The sequence below is a fragment of the Anabrus simplex genome, chromosome 6, assembly GCF_040414725.1.
Source record: "Anabrus simplex isolate iqAnaSimp1 chromosome 6, ASM4041472v1, whole genome shotgun sequence".
Classification (NCBI taxonomy): Eukaryota; Metazoa; Arthropoda; class Insecta; order Orthoptera; family Tettigoniidae; genus Anabrus; species Anabrus simplex.
The window spans coordinates 66396402-66422317 of record NC_090270.1 but is presented as its reverse complement, the minus strand read 5'-3'; the positions used below and the strand labels follow the sequence as shown (position 1 = coordinate 66422317).

The 25916-nt window shown below is 42.1% G+C and overlaps 1 protein-coding gene across 1 annotated transcript in view; it reads right to left on the bottom strand.

The window, feature by feature from the left end:
• Positions 1–8299: 8299 nt before the first annotated feature.
• The window catches only part of LOC136875863 (growth factor receptor-bound protein 10), a 1220440-nt gene continuing 1202823 nt past the window's right edge, over positions 8300–25916 (bottom strand). The window contains exon 7 of the mRNA XM_067149484.2: positions 8300–8482. Within this exon, the coding sequence (XP_067005585.2) occupies positions 8300–8482 (183 nt within the window). The remainder of the gene's footprint in view (positions 8483–25916) is intronic.

Here is a 25916-nt window from a genome sequence, read left to right as displayed (position 1 = left end):
CCAAATTTACTGAAAGTGTACCTTATGGATTTACAAATAAAGATTGCTATATATTTTATAATTCTGTAAAGATTACGGCAGACAATAGATTTTTAATTCTTAAAATTGAATTTTATCAGTTTGAAGGGCACAGCCCTAATTAAATGTGAAAAATAAGGCTGTTGCACATGCCGGATATAAAAATCAATGGCAAGTGTTAATCCTGATATATAACAAAACTTGTAAATAAATTTTGTACAGGTTATGAGGAATACTCTGTCACGAGGAGCATTTTGTACACAGCAACAATTACTAAAATGTGAAAATGAGAAAACAACACTTAGAAAATTGAAACCATGTCCCCACCTCAGAATTGTCCTGTTATGGCTGTTATTAGCATTGTCGATGTCGAATTGGATACTGATTTATTTTCTGCTATTGCGCTATTTTATTATGCAAAAATACATATTTTTCATTTTTCGCCCAATTACTTTGCTTTACGGGAGCGAAAGCTGGGTGGACTCAGGATATTTTATTCATAAGTTAGAAGTAACAGACATGAAAGTAGCAAGAATGATTGCTGGTAAAAACAGGTAGGAACAATGGCAGGAGGGTACTCGGAATTAGGAGATAAAGGCTAATTAAGGAATGAACTCGATGGATGAAGCTGCATGCATAAACCGGCTTCGGTGGTGGGGTCATGTGAGGCGAATGGAGGAGGATAGGTTACCTAGGAGAATAATGGACTCTGCTATGGAGGGTAAGAGAAGCAGAAGGAGACCAAAACGACGATGGGTAGACTCGATTTCTAACGATTTAAAGAGGTATAGAACTAAATGAGGCCACAACACTAGTTGCAAATCGAGGATTGTGGCGACGTTTAGTAAATTCACAGAGGCTTGCAGACTGAACGCTGAAAGGCATAACAGTCTATAATAATAATGTATGTATATGTATGTATGCACTTCAAAATTTATTTAAAACTCCCTTTTGACCGAGCTTGATAGCTGCAGTCGCTTAAGTGCGGCCAGTATCTAGTGTTCGGGAGATAGTGGGTTCGAACTCCACTGTCGGCAGCCCTGAAGATGGCTTTCCGTGGTTTCCCATTTTCACACCAGGCAAATGCTGGGGCTGTACCTTAATTGAGGCCACGGCCGCTTCATTCCCACTCCTAGCCCTTTCCTGTCCCATCGTCGCATAAGACCTATCTGTGTCGGTGCGACGTAAAGCCAATAGCAAAAACCTCCCTTTAACACCAGCATGACAGCACAAGTCGAAGAATAAAACTTCGCAGGGGAGAGGTTTGAATACAGACTTCCTGACAGGAATGCTACGATAAAAGAAAAAAAAAAGGCGAATGGCTTTTAGTGCCGAGAGTGTCCGATGACAAGTTCGGCTCGCCAGATGCAGGTCTTTCGATTTGACACCCGTAGGCGACCTGCGCGTCGTGATGAGGATGAAGACAACACATACACTCAGCCCACGTGCCAGCGAAATTAACCAGTTACGGTTAAAATTCCCGACCCTGCCGGGAATCGAACCCTGGATCCCTGTGACCAAAGGCCAACCATTTAGCCGTGGAACCTGACCACGCTACGGTAGCACAGGGTGAAACCCATGGCATGTTTGTATCTGATGCTGATTTCTCGGCATGCCTCTCAAGCCATTCTTAAGTCTCCTGCAGATTTAGCAACAGCGCCATTTGAATTCGCCCGCCAAGCGATCTGATTGGCTAACTTCAGCAGCTGATAAATTGACAAGGGCGCAAGATATCGAATTATTTCTCTCAAAGCATTTATCAATATGAGCAACCATTTAACGATCATATACCCGGTTAACGTTGTGTCCGACCACCCTGTATAATTCAGTCCTGTTACAATTAGGTGGAAAATAAATGAAGTAATTTGGTTTCAAGTGCGTGCGATATTTTAAACTTCAACCAATACTGCATCTTCCATAACCTGAGAGTATTGCCGATTGTAATTTCCTTATTTCATACAATATAACAACTTGGGGATTTCATTCCAATTAGTCAACGCGTAACAAATTTGGAAAATAAATTTGGACAGCTTATCACTCAAAAGATTGGGCTCAAATAGACTGGATGTTGTCATGAAAATACAGTAGAACCTGTGTTATTCCAAACACTTTTAACCGAAACGACCAGTTATTCTTTGGGGTTAAATTACAACAAGAAAGTAAAGAAATATAACGTGTTATGTTTTTCTGACGTTCCCCTCATGGAACGGTAGCGCGACTTTTTCAGAAAAAAATAGTAGGGCCTGCTGTATATTTACAGTGCATGCACTATATAGCCTATTGTCTTCATTTACTTTCATCTAAACCTTCAAAAACGATTCTTAACCTCTAAAAATGACATTTCAATTATTATCAGAAATTTCGATTATCTGAAATCCCCTGCCCTGTTTGTTTCGGTTAACAGAGGTTCGACTGTAGACCAGATACAATCCGCAGTCATAAAATCCAACAAGGTTTTAATATTTGGAATGCTATCTATACAGAAGGTGGTACATACAAAAATGCAAATATGGAACTGGATTCGCGTCAGATGTTATCTCCAATTTGTTCAAGCACCACCGTAGGTCGTGCTACAAAACTAAAACTCTTGAGAGGTGCGAAAAAAAGAAATTCACAGCCAACGTAAATAAACTACGTTTTCCAACAATGTTCCTTTCAAAAAATTCTTGGTGTCATGCAGCGCCCACAACTCAAATTTCGACACCTGTGTTTTCAAGCAACAGTTGTCGGGCTCCAAGGTTGAACTATTAGCTTGGTCCAGGAGGCCTGGTCGGGATTCTAATTTTCATAAATTCCGGTGGCTTCATAGGTAGGGCCCCATCTTGACAGACGCGCAGGTCGCCTACACGGCGTCAACTCGAAAGATCGCACCATGCCTCTTCGGAGGCCACACGCTATTAAATTAAGCACCGAGCTCGATAGCTGCAGTCGCTTAAGTGCGGCCAGCGTCCAGTATTCGGGAGATAGTAGGTTCGAACCCCACCGTCGGCAGCCCTGAAAATGGTTTTCCGTGGTTTCCCATTTTCACACCAGGCAAATGCTCGGGCTGTACGTTAATTAAGGCCACGGCCGCTTCCTTCCCACTCCTAGCCCTTCCCTGTCCCATCGTCGCCATAAGACCTATCTGTATCGGTGCGACGTAAAACAACTAGCAAAAAAATAAATAAATAATAAATTAAGCACCTGAATGGCCACATTCTCCGGATATCCAAATATCGAGACCCGAAAACTGTACGATAGCGGACATCCCGATGGAACGGGGAAAATACAGTACGGCTGAATCAGTATTCACTTTAATAATATATATATTTCTTCTTCTTCCCCTTGGCCCTTGTCTGAATATATTGGCGTCAGCACTCTATATGAATTCGACCCAATTTACTGTCGGATGGTCTTCCTGCCCTACGAGGAGGGACGTATTCAATATCGCGTGTTCCTGTGGTGGTTGACAGTGTGATGTGTTTATGTATGTCAAGGGAAGTGTATTAAGACGAACATAAAACCCAGTCCCCGAGCCAGAGGAAGTAACCATACGCAATTAAAATCCTCGGAGCCGGACTAATAATAAACAGATATAAATCATTAAAAAAATACACTGCCTGACAAAAAAATTAAAGCACCTAGAAGGGGAGGAGGATACGAACTGAAACCTCACGTGTTGACAGGATATGTAATGTTATTTCAGTAATTACAAAATCGAGTCAAATTTACAAAGAACTTGGCTGTACGAGCCCACTTATGACGTTGCACCCCGTCTGGCCTTGATGCATGCACTGATTCGATTGAGGATATCATAAAGCCGTTATATCCTCTCCTGAGGCAAGCTGGCTCACAACTGTGTGTGATATCCTCGACACTGGCACTGGCACGTCCGAGCTGGTCCAACACATGTTCTATCGGGGACAGATCTGGGGAGAGGTAACATATGTAGACGTACCGTTGTGCCGTCAGAGTTCCTTCAATCTTTTTTTTTTTTTTTTTTTTTTTGCTAGTTGTTTTACGTCGCACCGACACAGATAGGTCTTACGGCGACGATGGGACTGGAAAGTGCTAGGAGTGGGAAGGAAGCGGCCGTGGCCCCAGTATTTGCCTAGTGTGAAAATGGAAAACCACGGAAAACCATTTTCAGTGCTGCCGACAGTGGGGTTGGAACCTACTATCTTCTGAATACTGGATACTGACCGCACTTAAGCGACTGCAACTATCGAGCTCGGTCCCTCAATCATTACCAACCGTGATCTGAAGATATACCCGATGGCTCCCCCCTACCATGACTCCAGGAGAAACACCGCTGTGCCTCTGGTGGTGATGGTGGTGGTGGTGGTGGTGGTGGTGGTGGTGGTGATTACTGTTTTAAGAGGAAGTACATCTAGGCAATCATCTCTCCTCTAATGAGAGAGAAAAAATGGAAGGGATCCGACACTTCGAAAAATGAAACTATCGGGCAAAGGAAGACAAGGGCCACGAAGGGCGTGAAAATAAAAGACTCCCTAGCCCTCGGAAACCTTAATAGCGTCGGGATCGGAAAAGAACAAGAGTTAACATAGGGAGGTCGGATAGGATAGATGAAAATGAGGAGCCTGGCACAAGAAAGTGGAAGCTATGCCAAGACTCAGCTAAGGGCTCCGTGGTCTCCAACCCACGCTCCAAATTTCAGAGCCCCTGGGGCCCCTTTTTGTCGCCTCTTCCCAAACATTGGAAGAATGGGACCACTCCCCAGGTCGCCGCCATACTCGCCGACGATGGTCATCCGAGGTAGCGCAGAATCGCGATTCATCAACATTGCATGCTTCCCTGTCACAGCACCACTCCAAACGCAGCCGTTTTGTGTTGTGGTGTTAAGGGCAGCCTAAGCATGACGCTGTTCTTGCTCCTTATTTATCGTATCAGGCCTGATAACACTAAACACGTACAACACTAATGCACTCTAATGGCCGTTCTATCTGTCACAGAGAATTGCAACTCTAATCATTTACATACTCGCCGATTGTGTGTTCGTGTACGAAGTTACGTCGACATCCGACCATTTCTTCTAAGTGCTTCATTTTTTATTTTAGTCAAGCAGTGTACATGAATCGCTACGACTATATTATTTCTGGAATACAAACAAACCAATATGCTTACATTCTAAAATGAAATTAGCACGCAATCCCATAATCGGACAGATTTTTCGTCGCTTTTAAAGGGGTAATTATACAAAGCTTTTAGCTCACGACAAAGAGAGACGTAACATGTCTCAAAAGAGAGAGAAGAACTAAATGCATATTTCTATTATTGTTGTGGTTTCAACGTTTCCGTTCACTAACGAGCAAACACAAATTACGTAGAAACTTGACAGAAAATATTCCCCGTACAAAGTGAAGTGTTCCGCTTTTGAAATATGTTTATGGAAGAATTTAAATATATGGAAATATTGGATGTCCAACCCTTGTCCTGTTTCTCTACGGCAGTGGTTTGCAAAGTGTGCTACGCGTACTGCTAGGGGTACGTGGGGTCGTGTCAAGAGGTACGCAAATTTGTCGTAGCTTCTCTTTCCTGTGAGGTTCAGAAAAGAGTAGAGCCAGCTCATTTTCAATCAAATCTTGTTTTGATTTCGCATTTTTGTCTACCTCTGCACAGAGTCCCCATTCCATAATATGTGTCAGTTTTTACCTTGGTATGTAAAAATGCTTACTCATGCTGTATTGCTCTATTTTAATTTTTTTGTTTTGAAAAACACTCATTCAGTTCAATTTTTATTAGTAGCAGTGTATATATAGTACAAGACCCACTCTTCAGCATAGCAGGTGAGGCTGGTCCTTAACTCCAGTTGTATTCCCCACTTGTCTCATGCCACTGAGGCGGTAGATGGGATCCCTCGCTGAGTCAGAGGGAAAAGACAACCCTAGACGGCAAACGGATTAAGAAAGAAAGAAATAATACTCGTATTTACAAAAATGAAATATTTCATTTGTAATGACTACTTAGATTTACAATTTAGACAAAGGATGGTCAGGTGCTTTATACGGGCATGGCCACCAAAACCAAATCGACACATTTGTGTGTTTCAAGTTCTTATCAATCTATCTGTTTTCCTGAGAAATTTTCACCACATTCTGCCCTAATACCACAATTCAATTCTCTTACTTCTTCGAGCTCAGGGACTAGAATTTTGTGTTCGTTTTAATACAGTTCTCTTTACACAGAACCAACCACCACAGGAACAGGCATTTGTGAATACATCCTATTACATTGGCATCAGGAAGGCCATCCGGTCGTAAAACTTTGGCAAATCCACCTCATGTGCCGACCAGCGCCGGCCACTGGACTGCTCAAATGAGGCTTGCACGATTCCAGAAAGATATAGCAGATATTTTAAATTCAAGAGGTCGAATGGGCTGTATCGCGATTGATCGACGGCTTTTGACAGGGTAGATCATGGGAGACTACTGACAAAAATGAGTGCAGTTGGACTAGAAAAAGGAGTAACTGAATGGATGACTATATTACTAGGAAACAGAACTCAGAGAAGTAGAGTAGGTGAAACATTATCTGGTCCTGTAATCATTAGAGGGGAAATGGATGGTATACTGTATGAAGTAATAAATTACAAGATTGTGAGCGACTGCGAAAAGACCTTGACAATATTGTGAGATCAATCAAATCAATCACTACTGATCTCTATTTAGGGCAGTCGCCCGGGTGGCAGATTCCCTATCTGTTGTTTTTCTAGCCTTTTCTTAAATGATTTCAAAGAAATTGGAAATTTATTGAACATCTCCCTTGGTAAGTTATTCCAATCCCTAACTACCCTTTCTATAAATGAATATTGGCCACAATTTTTCCTCTTGATTTCCAACTTTAGCTTCATATTGTGATCGTTCCTACTATTAAAAATACTGCTCAAACTTATGTTTGATAAATTTATCTCCACTGAGAGATCAGAACATACCACTTAGTCGAGCAGCTCGTCTTCTTTCTCCCAAGTCTTCCCAGCCCAAACTTTGCAACATTTTTGTAAAGCTACTCTTTTGTCGGAAATCACCCAGAACAAATCGAGCTGCTTTTCTTTGGATTTTTTCCAGTTCTTGAATCAAGTAATCCTTGTGAGGGTCCCATACACTTGAACCATACTCTAGTTAGGGTCTTACCAGAGACTCATATGCCCTCTCCTTTACATCCTTACTACTACCCCTAAAGACCCTCATAACCATGTGCAGAGATCTGTACCCTTTATTTACAATCCCATTTATGTGATTACTCCAATGAAGATCTTTCCTTATATTAACACCTATATACTTACAATGATCCCCAAAAGGAACTTTCACTCCATCAACGCAGTAATTAAAACTCAGTTTTAATTATAACTGCGTTGATAGGGGTGAAAGTTCCTCATTGGGGTAATCACATAATGGGATTGTCTGTAAAGGTTACAGATCTCTTAATATGGCTAAGACTATGAATGTATTTAGGGGTTGTAGTAACGATGCAAATGAGAGGGCATGAAAGTCTATGGTAAGACCACAATTTTAGGGTCGCACAGCTGTGAACTTGCATTCGGAAAATAGTGGGTTCGAACCCTACTGTCGGCAGCCCTAAATATGGTTTTCCGTGAATTCCCATTTTCACATCAGGCAAATGCTGGGGCTATACCCTAATTAAGGCCACAGCAACTTCCTTCCCACTCCTAGCCCTTTCCTTTCCCGTCGTCCCCGTAAGACCAATCCGTGACGGTGAGACAAAAAAAAAACAAACAAACAATTAGAATATGATTCCTGTGTACGGGAGCCTCATCAGAATCATTTGATTTGAAAACTGTAAAGTATCCCAAAAGGAGATCGATTTTTTCTGGGTGATTTCCGACAAAAGAGTAGCGTTACGAAAAAATTGCGAAGACTTGGGAGAAAGGAGAAAAGCTGTTCGACTAAGCGGTATGTTCCGAGCTCTCAGTGGAGAGATGGGCATGGAACATATTTTTGAGCAGTATTTTTAAAAGTAGGAAAGATCACAATATGAAGATAAAGTTGGAATTCAAAAGGAAAAATTGGGGCAATACATATATTCGTTTATAGGAAGAAGAGTTAGGGACTGGAATAATTTACCAAGGGTTCAATAAATTTCCAAATACGTTGACATTATTTAAGAAATTAATAGATAGGGAATCTACCACCTGGGCGATTGCCCTAAATGCAAATCAGTTGTGGCTGAGGCGCTAGGGAATTAATGGCACAGTGAATCACTCACGGCAGGGAAAGCTAATAATAAGAAGGAAAAATCCATTGCCACTCCGCCAGGAGGTAGGCTACAACTCTTCAGTGTGATACAAACCGTTGCACAGCTCCCAACCAGCGAAAGAAAAATCGTTGCACGAACAATTGGAGGCAGATCTGACAGGCTGATCAGACATTTGTGAAAGGGTACTCACCCTGTCCTTACTGGTTCCTGGAGTGTCCTTGCTGCGGAGGAACTTGGCGACCACCTGGATCTGAAACAGATAACACACCCAGTCAATACAGAGCAAGCCTTTGTAACAAAAAATACAATAAGAGTCTTGTTAAAGCAATACAATAGAAGCCTTTGACATATCAACAGAATGCACATAGGTATGTACATACTGATCATTATGAAAATCGAGACTGGCCATATTTGTGTGCATCTCTGAATAATCTCTGATGTAAGGACGTTCTTTCTGTGATAACGCAGCCGTCTCCATCTTACAGAAACGCCCTCGGTTCGATTCCCGACCGGGTCAGGATATTATTTAACCTGAAGACAGGTTCGAGGTCGACTCTGCCTACATGAAGAGCTATCTGACTGCGAGATAGCGGCCCTGGTTTAGAAAGCCAAGAATAACGGCTGGGAGGTTTCGTCGCGCTCACCACCACGCGTTACCTCGTAATCTGCAGGCCTTCGGGCTGAGCAGCGGTCGCTTGCTCGGCCAATGTTCCTTTTAGCCACACCCCCAATGGAGGCGAGCTGCATGTACCTAAATAACCACATACCAGCCCTCCTGCCAATCTTAAATTTCTGGCAGTACCGGGAAGTGAACCCGCGCCCCCAAGGACGGCAATTTTCTTTTGTTTTGTTACAATTTGCTTTACATCTCACCGACACAGATAGGTCTTATGGCGACGATGCTATAGGAAAGGCCTAGAAGTGGGAAGGAAGCGACCGTGGCCTTAATTAAGGTACAGCCCCAGCATTTGCCTGGTGTGAAAATGGGAAATCACGAGACACCATCTTCATGGCTGCGACAGTGGGGCTCGAACCCACGATCTCCCGGATGCAAGATCACAGCTGCGCGCCCCTAACCTCACGGCCAACTTATCCGGAGATCCAGTTTCAATTCAGAATCCATTATCATCCCACACCGTGTAAGATCATAAGTTTTACCACTATTTAACTTTAGGTTGTCGATACGAAGATTCCTTTCTTCGTACCGACAACCGGAAGTTACATGAACACATTCAATTCAAACTATTTTTAAAAAATTGAATTATGTCCTGTGTTAGTCTTTAATACTTTCTGCCGGGCTCAGTGGCTCAGACAGTGGAATTGCAGGCCTTCCGAATGCAAGTTGGCGGGTTCAATACTGGCTCAATCCACTGGCATTTGAAGGTATTCAAATACACGAGCCTCGTGCTGGTAGATTCTTTACTGGTGACGACTGACCATCTTTCTGAGTTCCTGTCCATAGTCCAGTTCCTATCGGCAACCCGTTGTCTTCAAATTACATGCATTTCAAGCGTGAGGCTCTGCAATGAGGTCTACGAATTTAGCATTGGTGAGGAAACCAAAATCTGTCAGAAGAGGGAAGATTAAAAACTTCGGATTATGAAGAGAGAGACTGGGACAAACAAAACACTTATTTGAGAACAAAAAATTAATCGGAAAATAAGAGATGTCTATAAGAAGCAGTTGTAGAAAATGTGAACATAAATGAACAAAATACGTTTGCAAAATTCTTCAAAATCCACAGCCCCTCATTCCCGAGAGCTTTCACGAACAAATTTCTGTTCTAAGGTGCCATACCTTTCGTTAGTACGTAAGTTTTCCATAATGCGAATACTTTTAAATATTATTCTAAAAGAATGTAATGTTACTCCTAAATTTATAGGACTAACACGAATATCTTCAGTAAACATAGGAGGACTGCAAATTATTATTCTATGCAAAAAAAGATGCATTTTTACAATTCTTTCACCATCTGATAAGATGCTACCTAGTTCATTTCTCGGAAGAACAAGGGTTCGATTACCAGCCAGGAAGACGACAGACTGCTAGAGAGATACGAGGGTCGAGTCATGAGTCATGGCAACTTTTTTTTTTTTCCTCGCGAACAGGAGACAACACGGAAAATCTAAGATATGCATTTGGAAATACAGGGCATGTATTTATGCATAGTGCATGAAGACAAATTCTGACTTAAGGAGGTTCTCGTAAGAAAGTGACAGAACACAGGCCATTGGTAAACATTGCTTTATTATAATACAGACAGCAAATACACAAGACTACGTACAAAGGACAAGTCTCCACTTGTTACAGACCTTCGAAATAATCACCCAAGGTTTCCACTGTGCGTTGCATGCGGTGGGGGCGGGCGCTGAATACCATTCGCTGCACGTGTATCGCTAACGCCACCTCGCCACTGTACTTATATGGCACGGCATGCACACCTAATGCTTCCCGCAGCTCTGCATGGCACTGGTGTGCATTTCTGCCACGGAGAACTGCTATTTTAATATACGATCGTTGCTCCTGCTTGTTGACTTCCATTTTGTGACGCTCTCACTCACACACTGAACTTGGGGGCATGCTTAGACCCACACTGTTGTTTACATACACCATCTAGTGGCACCATACGCAAGTACATGCCGTACGATTCCAAATGCATATCTTAGATTTTCCGTGTTGTCTCCTGTTCGCGAGAAAAAAATAGTTACCATGACTTATGACTCGACCTACGTACATAGCCAACACTCAGCCAACACAAGAAATGAAATCATTCTTACACAATAGTTGAAGGATCAACCAATACTCTTTCAGAAAACGTAAGAGTACCAGCTAAATTCCTGGGGGAAAAGGCAGTCGGGGACAGAAATAACCACTCCTTCCCACATAGTACAAATGTTGCAAATAGAGAAAGCCCTTACCTTCCACTGCTCCAATGGTCATCATGGTTTGTATAGAGTTTGAATTATCATCATCATCATCATCATCATCATCATCCAGCGAGAAAAGTAATGGAAATGGCCGATAACTGAAGTGAGTAAATTTTTAAAAATGTGGATTGCAAATGGTTTTCTTTCATTTCTTCAATAATCACTTATAATTTTTCCGACGATTTGAACAGCAGACAGTGAGCCTAGGTTCTAAACCAGGATGTCATTACGTCAGTCTCTTTACGTAACATGCAAAGGTTCACAAGCATGGAGCGTGCCAGTGTTCTAATGACATAGCCAAAGGCTCCTCGAGTGATATAATTGACCGGGACGGTGGTTTAGCACGGAAAGTCTTTCTGTGCATGAGCAGTGTTTATAGGATACATTATTCATGTCTATTTCATTAACCTTATGCATTTGTCAATGGGGTGGACAGGCGTCCTACGTAGGTTCTGTACTCTGTAGCTTTAGGTCCAGCGGTTTGAAGTCTTCTCTCCAGTGTCAGATAGTGACTAAGTGATTGTGTAGATACATTATAATGATACCTAAGTTCCCATCTCCCTTCAGTCTGGACAGCGACCATTAATTTTTCTGAGGATTCTTCTTCCTGAGGCATTCTGTTTTGACCACCGTGTTGTAGTGCGTTATTTTGACATTCCAGGATATGCACTTCTTATCATAGATGTTTCTTTGTTAATTAATTTGTTATTACAGTCGAAATCGATGAGGACTCCGAAAAGGCCGCCAATTAACGGTGGTTATAGCCGATAGTGGCACAAACCGGTCCTTCTTGTTATTGTTGCTAAAATATCATCTGTAAATTTGAGGCTGAATACTTACATGTTATTTAATAGAATAAGTTAAAACTTCAAAAAATATAAGTAAAACAAGTACTGTATTTGCAACAGAGTATTTGTGGAGTGGAAAAGAGAGAATTTTTTCTTCTAATGTTTACACAGCGTACGTACAACTATAATAATTCAGCAATATATATATATATATATATATATATAAAATAAGAGTTTTGTCTGTACATTGCTCAGAATTTGAAAAGAAAGAATGGTATTTCTGTATTAGTCATGTCCACAGTAACCAGAATATGCACTTTTTACTTTTCCGTAATTTCTGTCTGTCTGTCTATCTGTCTGTCTGTATGTACACGCATCACTAGAAAACGGCCAAAGAGAATTTCATGAAAATCGGTATGCGAAGTCGGGGAATAAGTCGCTACAGTTTAGGCCATAAATAATTTTATTCATGCTGATAGAAATGGTAGTTTAGGGGAAGGCCTAAAATTTAATTTTCAAATATTTTTGTTTTTAGTATTCCTATCTTCATAAAAATTGGTATGCAGAGTCGAAGAATACGTCGCTACAGTATAGCTTATGGATAATTTTATTCACGCTGAGTGAAATGGTAGTTCAGGGGAAGGCCTAAATTTAATTGTTAAATATTTACGTTATTAGTGGTACTATTTCATTGAAAATTGGTATGCAAAGTCGGGGAATTAGCCACTACAATTTAAGCTATAATTTTATTTACGCTGAGTAAAATGGTAGTTTAGGGGAAGGCCTAAATATAATTCTCAAATATTTATATTATTAGTTGTCGTATCGATAAATACTACATAACTAAAGTTATAGAGAATTAAATTTCCGACCATTTATGTCTTATACATTTTTACCGTACCAGCTATGATAACAAAGATATTCATGAATTTGTACTTTGCTGCTAAGCCCATATCAACGCCGTGCCATGAGAAAATGGGTTAACAGAATTTAATGAAAAATCGGTATATAGAGTCGGGGAATAAGAAACTACAGTCTAAGCTATAAACAATTTTATTCATCCTGGATGAAATTGTAGTTTAGGAGAAGGTGCCTAAAGTGTAATTTTTAAATACCAATGTTATTGGTCGTATCGAAAAGTACTATATAAAAAAGTTATAGAGAATAACATTTCCGATCATTTATCTTTTATTCAGTTTTACCGTACCGACTATGATAAGAGTGGTATTTCAGAGTCGGAAGGAAACGAAATGTGAAGGCGTATAATATCGAAAGTGCATAACATTGATCAACAATAACATTACATTGATCATTGTTTATTATTATGTTCTTTGTCTCTTATGCCGCCTCTCAACTCCGAGTATAACAGCCTGACTGAATACTGACGGGAAATAGCCGGGGAGTTAGAAAACTTTCTTCTTTAGGATGCCATTCCTCTGGTCCATACATTTTCTGATACAGCTGGTACGTAACACTGGATCATCATAGTATTTCAGCTATTCGATCCCTACTCTGACGCGCTGTTTCTTTGAACAGTGTGCATACTTAAGGCAGAGCCTCACTTAGTAGTAGTAGTAGTAGTAGTAGTACTAGTAGTAGTAGTAGTAGTATGGCCTGGTCTAGAATAACAATTAGGCATTTTCCGAATTATAGCACCGCAATATTCACTAAACTCAAAATTCAACTCTGAAAAGAGCCGTTTCTTAAGAAAAGCTTCTTTCTCTTCACTTTTATTAAATTCTACATTCAATTTATTCCAAACTAGCAGTGAAGAGGGGGTTTCTCTTCTGGCTTGGAGGAAAAGTTTGCCTTCAAGTCAGATAGATTTTTCCGCCGCCAGTGTAGTGAATTGATATTTTCCGATTCATCGGGTACTCCTAGGAAACAGAAAAGTAATTGGGCATAGTTTTTGCCCTGGGAGTTTCCACTATTCGACCCTCTCCCCGCCGAAGAAAGCCGAAGAGTGTTCACAGATCACGGCTGTCTGTGGTTTGGTCATTCCAGGTCTGGAACTTTGGACTGTTAGATAGGCAGCGTAGTCCTGTTCGTTAAAAGCGAGAAAATGTGTGGTGTTTCACTTGAACAAGTATTTCGTAATATGAAAGCATTGCTTTTACTCGCGCCATTGTATGTTCATTTCAGTTGAGAAAACCACTAAGACAGTCTTTCTGAGGATGTAAAAAGGCATTATAATGAAAACATTCCAACCTGACTGTGACTGATGGTACGAAATTGGGTCTACCATTACAGTGAAAATTCCCTCAGTCTTCATATGAGAAAAGAAGTTTGGTGACCTCCCGTCGCGTTTCTAGGGTAACGTTAAGAGCTATACAATTTAAGACAATCTTGCTCACAATGTGTACACTACCTAACCTAGAATTCTGTACACAATGTAGAATTCCGTAGCGAAGCACGGGCACATCAGCTGGTATGAAATACACTGACTGACAGAGCAAATGCAACACCAAGAAGGAGTGGTTCGAAAGGGATGAAAGTTGGGGAAAAAACAGAGACGGCACGGACGAATAATTGATGTTTATTTCAAACCGATATGCAGGTTACACAATGCGCACGGCATCGACTCAGTAGGATGTAGGACCACCGCGAGCGGCGATGCACGCAGAAACACGTCGAGGTACAGAGTCAATAAGAGTGCGGATGGTGTCCTGAGGGATGGTTCTCCATTCTCTGTCAACCATTTGCCACAGTTGGTCGTCCGTACGAGGCTGGGGCAGAGTTTGCAAACATCGTCCAATGAGATCCCACACGTGTTCGATTGGTGAGAGATCCGGAGAGTACGCTGGCCACGGAAGCATCTGTACACCTCGTAGAGCCTGTTGGGAGATGCGAGCAGTGTGTGGGCGGGCATTATCCTGCTGAAACAGAGCATTGGGCAGCCCCTGAAGGTACGGGAGTGCCACCGGCCGCAGCACATGCTGCACGTAGCGGTGGGCATTTAACGTGCCTTGAATACGCACTAGAGGTGACGTGGAATCATACGCAATAGCGCCCCAAACCATGATGCCGCGTTGTCTAGCGGTAGGGCACTCCACAGTTACTGCCGGATTTGACCTTTCTCCACGCCGACGCCACACTCGTCTGCGGTGACTATCACTGACAGAACAGAAGCGTGACTCATCGGAGAACACGACGTTCCGCCATTCCCTCATCCAAGTCGCTCTAGCCCGGCACCATGACAGGCGTGCACGTCTATGCTGTGGAGTCAATGGTAGTCTTCTGAGCGGACGCCGGGAGTGCAGGCCTCCTTCAACCAATCGACGGGAAATTGTTCTGGTCGATATTGGAACAGCCAGGGTGTCTTGCACATGCTGAAGAATGGCGGTTGACGTGGCGTGCAGGGCTGCCACCGCTTGGCGGCGGATGCGCCGATCTTCGCGTGCTGACGTCACTCGGGCTGCGCCTGGACCCCTCGCACGTGCCACATGTCCCTGCGCCAACCATCTTCGCCACAGGCGCTGCACCGTGGACACATCCCTATGGGTATCGGCTGCGATTTGACGAAGCGACCAACCTGCCCTTCTCAGCCCGATCACCATACCCCTCGTAAAGTCGTCTGTCTGCTGGAAATGCCTCCGTTGACAGCGGCCAGGCATTCTTAACTATACACGTGTCCTGTGGCACACGACAACACGTTCTACAATGACTGTCGGCTGAGAAATCACGGTACGAAGTGGGCCATTCGCCAACGCCGTGTCCCATTTATCGTTCGCTACGTGCGCAGCACAGCGGCCCATTTCACATCATGAGCATACCTCAGTGACGTCAGTCTACCCTGCAATTGGCATAAAGTTCTGACCACTCCTTCTTGGTGTTGCATTTGCTCTGTCAGTCAGTGTAATAAGCGAGGAAAGAAGTAGCAACAATGTAGACTGATCAATAATGTCAAACACGGTCTTAGCTAATAAATGAGATGTTCTCTCTGTCCTCCCAAATTATAAAAATCGTTGAGTGTGGTACACCCAATTTTTTCGCGGTGCTCACGTTTGTTTCCCCATTTTGTAATCGCCATACATATTCCTGCAATATTAAATTTCCCTTTCTATTGAGACATCTTCATAGCAATGCCTGCCTTGGCTATTTGACAGATTGATTAGAAATCTACTGAAAACAATAGTTTGAAAATAAGCTTTACAATGCTGTCAGCAATCCCCAAATATGTAACAAACAAAAATAAACATTTTTCCCTCTGGTTAGTGTTGTATAGAAGATGATTGCCTAGTTGTACTTCATCTTAAAACAATAATCACCACCACCACCACTACATAACTGCCAAATTTACAAAACCAAAAATCAGGAGATTTCGATATGAAAATAAGGAGATACAATTGGTCAAAACTGCTTATTCTACATGTCTTGCGTAATACAGGAATAAAAAAAAACCATGGCACTACAGCCCTGGAAGGGCCTTGGCCTACCAAGCGACCGCTGCTCAGCCCGAAGGCCTGCAGATTACGAGGTGTCGTGTGGTCAGCACGACGAATCCTCTCAGCCGTTATTCTTGGCTTTCTAGACCGGGGCCGCTATCTCACAGTCAGATAGCTCCTCAATTCTATTCACGTAGGCTGAGTGGACCTCGAACCAGCCCTCAGGTCCAGGTAAAAATCCCTGACCTGGCCGGGAATCGAACCCGGGGCCTCCAGGCAAGAGGCAGGCACGCTACCCCTACACCACGGGGTCGGCGTAATACAGGAATACTATGATATAATTGTATTATAAGACTTACTGCCTCAAAACCCGACTGTTGCTACACGAGGCTAAAAGGCTAAAAATTACACATCTCTATTCCCTCACAGGAAGTATGAGAGTCAGAGAATAGGTTTCTGATAAGCCTTCCGAACATAGTATGAACTCATGCTCTGCACACGTGTGAATCTGTCATCCATTTAGATGCCATTACTTAGCAAATGCATAGATTAATATATTGCATCACGCGCCCGCGCAAATATGCGATGTGCAAAGCTATTTTATCAAGTAATCAAGTAAAATTCACCAGAACCGTCTCCAAATGGCTCCTAAAATCTCAAAAGTCACTAGTCGCTATCTTTGAAATTCTGTCACTAAATTACTAAAGAAGAAAAAGACTCAAAATCTACCGACCTCTAGAAACGACAGTAGTATAATAGACGGGTTCTGCGGCCTCCTCCTCCTCCGGCTCTCGGAAGAGGCCTCCTCCTCAGCCAGTGGCCTCCTCCTCCTCCTCAGCCAGTGGCCTCCCAGTGGCCACCTCCTCCTCCTCCTCAGCCAGTGGCCTCCCAGTGGCCTCCTCCACCTCAGCCAGAGGCCTCTTCCAGTGCTGCCAACTTAACCTAACTAGCGCGAGATAAACAAAGCCACGTGCTTTTTGACAGACAACAACGCACCGCTAACCTCAGTACTGCCATCTTGACGGGCCTAAACCTCAGTAGTGCCAACTTAACCTCACAAGCGCGAGGTAAACAAAGCCACGTGCTTTTTGACAGCCACGTGCTTTTTGACAGATTTGTAAACAAAGCCACGTGCTTTTTGACAGCTGTCATCGACAACAACGCATCGCAAACCTCAGTACTACCATCTTGACGGGCCTAAACCCCAGTAGTGCCAACTTAACCTAACTAGCATGAGGTAAACAAAGCCACGTGTTTTTTGACAGCCACGTGCTTTTTGACAGACAACAACGCATCGCTAACCTCAGTACTGCCATCTTGACGGGCCTAAACCTTAGTGGTACCAACTTAACCTCACTAGCGCGAGGTAAACAAAGCCACGTGCTTTTTGACAGCCACGTGCTTTTGACAGATTTGTAAACAAAGCCACGTGCTTTTTGACAGACAACAACGCATCGCAAACCTCAGTACTGCCATCTTGACGGGAATAAACCTTAGTGGTACCAACTTAACCTCACTAGCTCGAGATAAACAAATCCACGTGCTTTTTGACAGCCACGTGCTTTTTTGATAGCTGTCATCTGCCATCTTTGAGCACAGTGCTGCCCTCTTTAGCTACTTACCTTTGAAATGTGGTGGCGGATAATTTGAAAAAATGCTTTTCGACATGCAGCCATCTTTAATCCAGAGAGAACAGTGCTGCCCTCTATGTGGTGGCGGCAAATTCCACGTGCTCTTGTTTGAAAACATACTCACGTGCTTTTTTGACAGCTGTCATCCGCCATCTTTAATCCAGAGAGAACAGTGCTGCCCTCTATGTGGTGGCGGCAAATTCCACATGCTCTTGTTTGGAAACAAACTCACGTGCTTTTTGACAGCTACCATCCGCCATCTTTAATCAACAGAGCATAGTGCTGCCCTCTTTAGTTTGAAATGTGGTGGCGGCAAATTCCACATGGTCTTGTTTGGTAAACATAGCCACGTGCAGCTATCATCCGCCATCTTTAATCCAGAGAGCACCGTGCTGCCCTCTTTATCGCAGTAGATGTAAATTCGTCACCTGTCATACGCAGTGCTGCTATCTTTAGCTAGATACCTTTGAAATGTGGTGGTGGATAATTTAAAAAGAAAAATTCTACAGCAGTCCTCTCTCGACGCTAATTGCATAAGATGGCGGCTATACATGACTCCTTAAGGGTGCTTACGCAAGACGGCTGCTATACAAAGGTTCTTATGAGACGCCCTTGGGATGCTTGCGCAAGATGGTGGTTATACAAGGCTCCTTATGAGACACCCTAGTGATGCTTGCGCAAGATGGTGGTTGCTCTTATGAGGCGGCTTAAGGGTCCTTGCACAAGATGGCTAGAGACGCCCTAAGGATGCTTGCGCAAGATGGCGGACACAAGATGGCGGCTATACACGTCTCCTTATGAGACGCCTTAAGGGCGTGGCGGTTGCTCTTATGAGGCGGCTTAAGGGTCCTTGCACAAGATGGCTAGAGACGCCCTAAGGATGCTTGCGCAAGATGGCGGACACAAGATGGCGGCTATACACATCTCCTTATGAGACGCCTTAAGGGTGCTTGCGCAAGATGGCTGCTGCTCTTAGCTTAGAGGCTAACGTGTCGTGCTAGTTCGATTCATTAAATTTAGGGCTTAAATGCAAAATGTTAAATATCTCGAAAGCAGTGCACCGTAGAGCAAAACGGACAAAATTTTTCTGCCTAATACCTAGGTTCGCAGTATGAGGAACAAGAAAATCATAGTCTAATGATGGGATCAACGGTTCGGTTCCTACTTAGGCCCTTTGGCATTTGCTCTGTTTTAGCTTGTATTGAAGCGAGTCTTCGTAACATGATCAGGTTTAGCTATGGTAGAGAGTATAACGTGCCGTGCAGGTTCGATTCATTAAATTTGGAGGCTTAAATGCAAAATGTTAAATATCTCGAAAACGATGCATCGTAGAGCAAAACGGACAAAATTTTTCCGCCTAATACGTAGGTTCGTAGTATCAGGAACAATAAAAAACATAGTCTAATGATGAGATCAACGGTTCGATTCCTACTTAAGCCCTTTGCCATTCGCAGCTATCTATTTCTACAAGATGGTGGCTGCTCTTATGAGAAACAAGATGCCTTGAGACGTCCTAGGGATGCTTACGCAAGATGGCAGACACAAAATGGTGACTATACATAGCTCCTTATGAGACGGCCTAGGGGTGCTCGCACAAGATGGCGGCTACTCTTATGAAGAAAGCTAGCTTAGAGGCTACTGCGCACGATAACAGCTGCTGTTATGCATGTGGTGGAGGGCAATTTGAAATTCTATGTGCTTAATCAACAGAGCTCTCTTTAGCTGAAATGTGGTGGTGGATAATTTGAAAAATTCTTTTGACAGCTATCATCTTTAAACAAAGGCGACTATACATAGGCTGTTAAGGCCTTATCATTCTCCTCCTCCTCCTCCTCCTCCTCCTCCTCCTCCTCATCCTCCTCCTCCGCCTCTTATGTCAAGGCATAGCTTTATATCGAACAAGTTTAAACCTGCATCGCGAAGGCAAGCGTGTGCAGCGATAACATTATTGTGCATGTTTAGACTTTCGAAACATAAGAAGAGTAGAATCAAACGCTGTACTCGATACGACATGTGATCAGAACATTGATTGATGCGTTCAGAAAACAAAATAAGTGATCAAGACTAGAATCGAACAATGTACTCAATACATCATGTGTTTAGAATATGTCAGGGGATACGCTTGTTCTAAGGAGATCAGATTGAAACATAACAAGACTAGAATAGAACACTGTAATCGATGTTGTTAACTTCAACATGTGATCAGAACATTGATTGATGTGTTCAGAACACAAAATAAGTGATCATGACTAGAATCGAACACTGTACTCGATACAATATGTGATCAGAACATTGATCGATGTGTTCAGAACACGAAATAAGTGATCAAGACTAGAATCGAACACTGTACTCAATACAACATGTGTTTAGAACATGTTAGGGGGTACCCTCGTTCTAAGAAGATCAGAATGAAACATAACAAGACTAGAATCGAACACTGTAATCGATGTTGTTAACCTCAACATATGATCAGAACATTGTTTGATGTGTTCAGAGCAAAAGTACAATTTTGATGATTTGCGCAGCTAACTCGCTCGGTAAACGATATAGCCAAAGTATAACTTCAAATTATTTACCTTCCATCATTCGTCTTGTGTGTAAAAATCAGTCGAACAAGTTATCGCATAAACATGGCTGAAAAAAAATCGTGATAGGGTATGGAACCCAGGGGTTACATCTTATCAGAAGGGCAAAAAGGATGAAAGGACTCTTCCTCCTCCTTGCCGCACATTCCTTGGCTAAAGGGCTAATGGGCTAAAGGGCTAATGGGCTAAAGGGCTAATGGGCTAAAGGGCTAAAGGTGCAACAACCTCATCGATCGCTATCAGCAAGAACGCTTGTACTTTGTAGAAAATTAATCTTTATTGGTAAATGGTTTTATGTTCAGAACAAGGAATGGAACCTAGGGGTTACGTCTTACCTAATAAAATCCCCGAGGTGCGATGAGTTACGTTTTTCGAACTAGTGTTTGGAACACTGAACTTTTCAAGATGATAGCAGAGAGTTTAGCAATGTTCTGTTGTTGGATTTTAAATTCCGCGCTACAACATGCATAAGGTGGCAGCCTTGAGGTTTACTCCCGTAAAGATGGCAAGAGTGAGGTTAGCAATGTTCCGTTGTTGGATTTTTAAAATTCCCCGCTATAACATGCAAAAGGTGGCAGCCTTGAGGTTTACCGCCGTAAAGATGGCAGCAGTGAGGTTAGCGACGCTCCATTGTCCTTCAAAGTGAGGTTAGGGTTCGTCAAGAAGACAGCTGTCAAAAAAGCACGTGGCTATGTTTACCAAACAAGAGCACGTGGTCGTGACGTCACGGTCACGTAATCAATCCTTAGCTCGACGTCGTTAAGAGCAGTATTAGGGTTAGCTATGCTTAAAAGTCTTGGGAACAGAGCAGCAGTATGAATTGCTATGTTTCAAAGCGTGTACATATGACCTATCGATTTTACATGCATCGACCATAGAACTAAACTTCATCCGCTAGATCGTGCTGCTATCTTAGCATGACTTTAAAGTACAATGAATAGCCATGTTTCAAAGCGTGTACACATTACCTATCGATTTTGCACGCATCGACTCTCGTACTAAACTTCTTCCGCTAGATTGTGCTGCTATCTTAGCATGACTAAGATGCATGAACTGAAAGTACGAAGAATAACCATGTTTTAAAGCTTGTACACATTACCTATCGACTTTGCATGTATCGACTCTCGTACTAAACTTCTGCAGGTAGATTGTGCTGCTATCTTAGCATAACTTATACGCATGAACTTAAAGTACAGAGAATAGCTATGTCTCAAAGCGTGTACACATTACTTATTGATTTTGCATGCAACAAATATCGTACTAAACTTCTTCCTCTAGATTGTACTGCTATCTTAGCATAACTTATACACATGAACCTAAAAGTAGAAAGAATAGCCATGTTTCAAAGCGTGTACACATTACTTATTGATTTTGCATGCATCAAATATCGTACTAAACTCCTTCCGCTAGATTGTGCTGCTATCTTAACACAACCTATACGCATGACCTTAAAGTAAAAAGGTGTGTACACATCACCTATCGATTTTGCATGCATCGAATCTCGTACTGAACTTCGTCCGCTAGATTGTGCTGGTATCTTAGCATAACTTATACACATGAACTTAAAAGTACAAAAAATAGCCATGTTTCAAAGCGTGTACACATCAACTATCGAATTTGCATGTATTGACTCTCGTACTAAACTCCTTCCGCTAGATCGTGCTGCTATCTTAGCATAACCAATACGCATGACCTTAAAGTAAAAAAGAATAACCATGTTTCAAAGTGTGTACACATTACCTATCGACTTTGCATGCAACAAATATTGTACTAAACTTCTTCCGCTAGGTTGTGCTGCTATCTTAGCATAACCTGTACGCATGTACTTAAAGTACAAAGAATAGCCATGTTTCAAAGCGTGTACACATTACTTATTGATTTTGCATGCATCAAATCTCGTACTAAATTTATTCCGCTAGATTGTGCTGCTATCTTAGCATAACCTATACCAATGAACTTAAAGTACAATGATTAGTCATGTTTCAAAGCGTGTACACATCAACTATCGAATTTGCATGTATCGACTCTCGTACTAAACTTCTGCAGGTAGATTGTGCTGCTATCTTAGCATAACTAAGACGCATGAACTTAAAGTACAAAGAATAGCTATGTCTCAAAGCATGTACACATTACCTATCGATCTTACAAGCATCGACTCTCGTACTAAACTTCTTCCGCTAGATTGTGCTGGTATCTTAGCATAACCTATACGCATGGCCTTAAGGTACAAAGAATAGCCATGTTTCAAAGCGTGTACACATTACCTATCGATTTTGCATGCATTGACTCTCGTACTAAACTTCTTCCGCTAGATTGTGCTGACATCTTAGCATAACTTATACACATGAACTTAAAAGTACAAAGAATAGCCATGTTTCAAAGCATGTACACATTACCTATGGATTTTGCATGCATTAACTCTCGTACTAATCTCCTCCCGCTAGATTGTGCTGCTATCCTAGCATAACCTATACGCATGACCTTAAAGTAAAAAGAATAGCCATGTTTCAAAGTGTGTACACATCACCTATCGATTTGCATGCAACAAATATCGTACTAAACTTCTTCCGCTAGATTGTGCTGCTATCTTAGCATAACTAAGATGCATGAACTGAAAGTACGAAGAATAACCATGTTTTAAAGCGTGTACTCATTACTTATCGATTTTACATACATCGACTCTCGTACTAAACTTCTTGCGCTAGATTGTGCCGCTATCTTAGCATAACCTGTACGCATGAACTTAAAGTACAAAGAATAGCCTTGTTTCGAAGCGTTTACACATTACCTAATGATTTTGCACGAAACGACTATCATACTAAACATTTCCCACTAGATTGTGCTAAAATCATGTAAGTGTGCTGCTATCTTAGCATAACCTATCGATTTTACATGTATCTACTATCGTACTAGACTTCTTCCGCTAGAGCATGTAGCAATCGCTTCTGAGTATCCCTAACCCATGTGCATGAACTTAAAGCATAAAGATGAGCTATGTTCTAAAGCGTGTACACATCACCTATCGATAATGTATGTATCGAATATCGTACTAAACTTCTCCTGCTAGAGCGTACGAGTATCGCTTGTGCGTGCACGAACTTAAAGCATAAAGAATAGCAATGTATAAAAATCTTGTAAACAAAGCAGCAGCATTACGTATAGTTAAGATTAAATGCGTGCACACATCATGTATCCATGACGCACACAGTACTAAACTTATTCCATTAGAATGTACAAAGTTCGCATGTGTTTGTGCTGCTATCTTAGCATAGCCTATGTGAATGAACTTAAAGCTTAAAGAATAGTGATGTATAAAAATCTTGTGAACATAGCAGAGTGTTAACTACGTAGGTGTAGACATTGAACTTTACATGCTGAGGCAGCATACTACGTGACCGTGACGTCACGACCACATGCTCTTGTTTGGTAAACATAGCCACGTGCTTTTTTGACAGCTGTCTTCTTGACGAACCCTAACCTCACTTTGAAGGACAATGGAGCGTCGCTAACCTCACTGCTGCCATCTTTACGGCGGTAAACCTCAAGGCTGCCACCTTTTGCATGTTATAGCGGGGAATTTTAAAAATCCAACAACGGAACATTGCTAACCTCACTCTTGCCATCTTTACGGGAGTAAACCTCAAGGCTGCCACCTTATGCATGTTGTAGCGCGGAATTTAAAATCCAACAACAGAACATTGCTAAACTCTCTGCTATCATCTTGAAAAGTTCAGTGTTCCAAACACTAGTTCGAAAAACGTAACTCATCGCACCTCGGGGATTTTATTAGGTAAGACGTAACCCCTAGGTTCCATTCCTTGTTCTGAACATAAAACCATTTACCAATAAAGATTAATTTTCTACAAAGTACAAGCGTTCTTGCTGATAGCGATCGATGAGGTTGTTGCACCTTTAGCCCTTTAGCCCATTAGCCCTTTAGCCCATTAGCCCTTTAGCCCATTAGCCCTTTAGCCAAGGAATGTGCGGCAAGGAGGAGGAAGAGTCCTTTCATCCTTTTTGCCCTTCTGATAAGATGTAACCCCTGGGTTCCATACCCTATCACGATTTTTTTTCAGCCATGTTTATGCGATAACTTGTTCGACTGATTTTTACACACAAGACGAATGATGGAAGGTAAATAATTTGAAGTTATACTTTGGCTATATCGTTTACCGAGCGAGTTAGCTGCGCAAATCATCAAAATTGTACTTTTGCTCTGAACACATCAAACAATGTTCTGATCATATGTTGAGGTTAACAACATCGATTACAGTGTTCGATTCTAGTCTTGTTATGTTTCATTCTGATCTTCTTAGAACGAGGGTACCCCCTAACATGTTCTAAACACATGTTGTATTGAGTACAGTGTTCGATTCTAGTCTTGATCACTTATTTCGTGTTCTGAACACATCGATCAATGTTCTGATCACATATTGTATCGAGTACAGTGTTCGATTCTAGTCATGATCACTTATTTTGTGTTCTGAACACATCAATCAATGTTCTGATCACATGTTGAAGTTAACAACATCGATTACAGTGTTCTATTCTAGTCTTGTTATGTTTCAATCTGATCTCCTTAGAACAAGCGTATCCCCTGACATATTCTAAACACATGATGTATTGAGTACATTGTTCGATTCTAGTCTTGATCACTTATTTTGTTTTCTGAACGCATCAATCAATGTTCTGATCACATGTCGTATCGAGTACAGCGTTTGATTCTACTCTTCTTATGTTTCGAAAGTCTAAACATGCACAATAATGTTATCGCTGCACACGCTTGCCTTCGCGATGCAGGTTTAAACTTGTTCGATATAAAGCTATGCCTTGACATAAGAGGCGGAGGAGGAGGATGAGGAGGAGGAGGAGGAGGAGGAGGAGGAGGAGAATGATAAGGCCTTAACAGCCTATGTATAGTCGCCTTTGTTTAAAGATGATAGCTGTCAAAAGAATTTTTCAAATTATCCACCACCACATTTCAGCTAAAGAGAGCTCTGTTGATTAAGCACATAGAATTTCAAATTGCCCTCCACCACATGCATAACAGCAGCTGTTATCGTGCGCAGTAGCCTCTAAGCTAGCTTTCTTCATAAGAGTAGCCGCCATCTTGTGCGAGCACCCCTAGGCCGTCTCATAAGGAGCTATGTATAGTCACCATTTTGTGTCTGCCATCTTGCGTAAGCATCCCTAGGACGTCTCAAGGCATCTTGTTTCTCATAAGAGCAGCCACCATCTTGTAGAAATAGGTAGCTGCGAATGGCAAAGGGCTTAAGTAGGAATCGAACCGTTGATCTCATCATTAGACTATGTTTTTTATTGTTCCTGATACTACGAACCTACGTATTAGGCGGAAAAATTTTGTCCG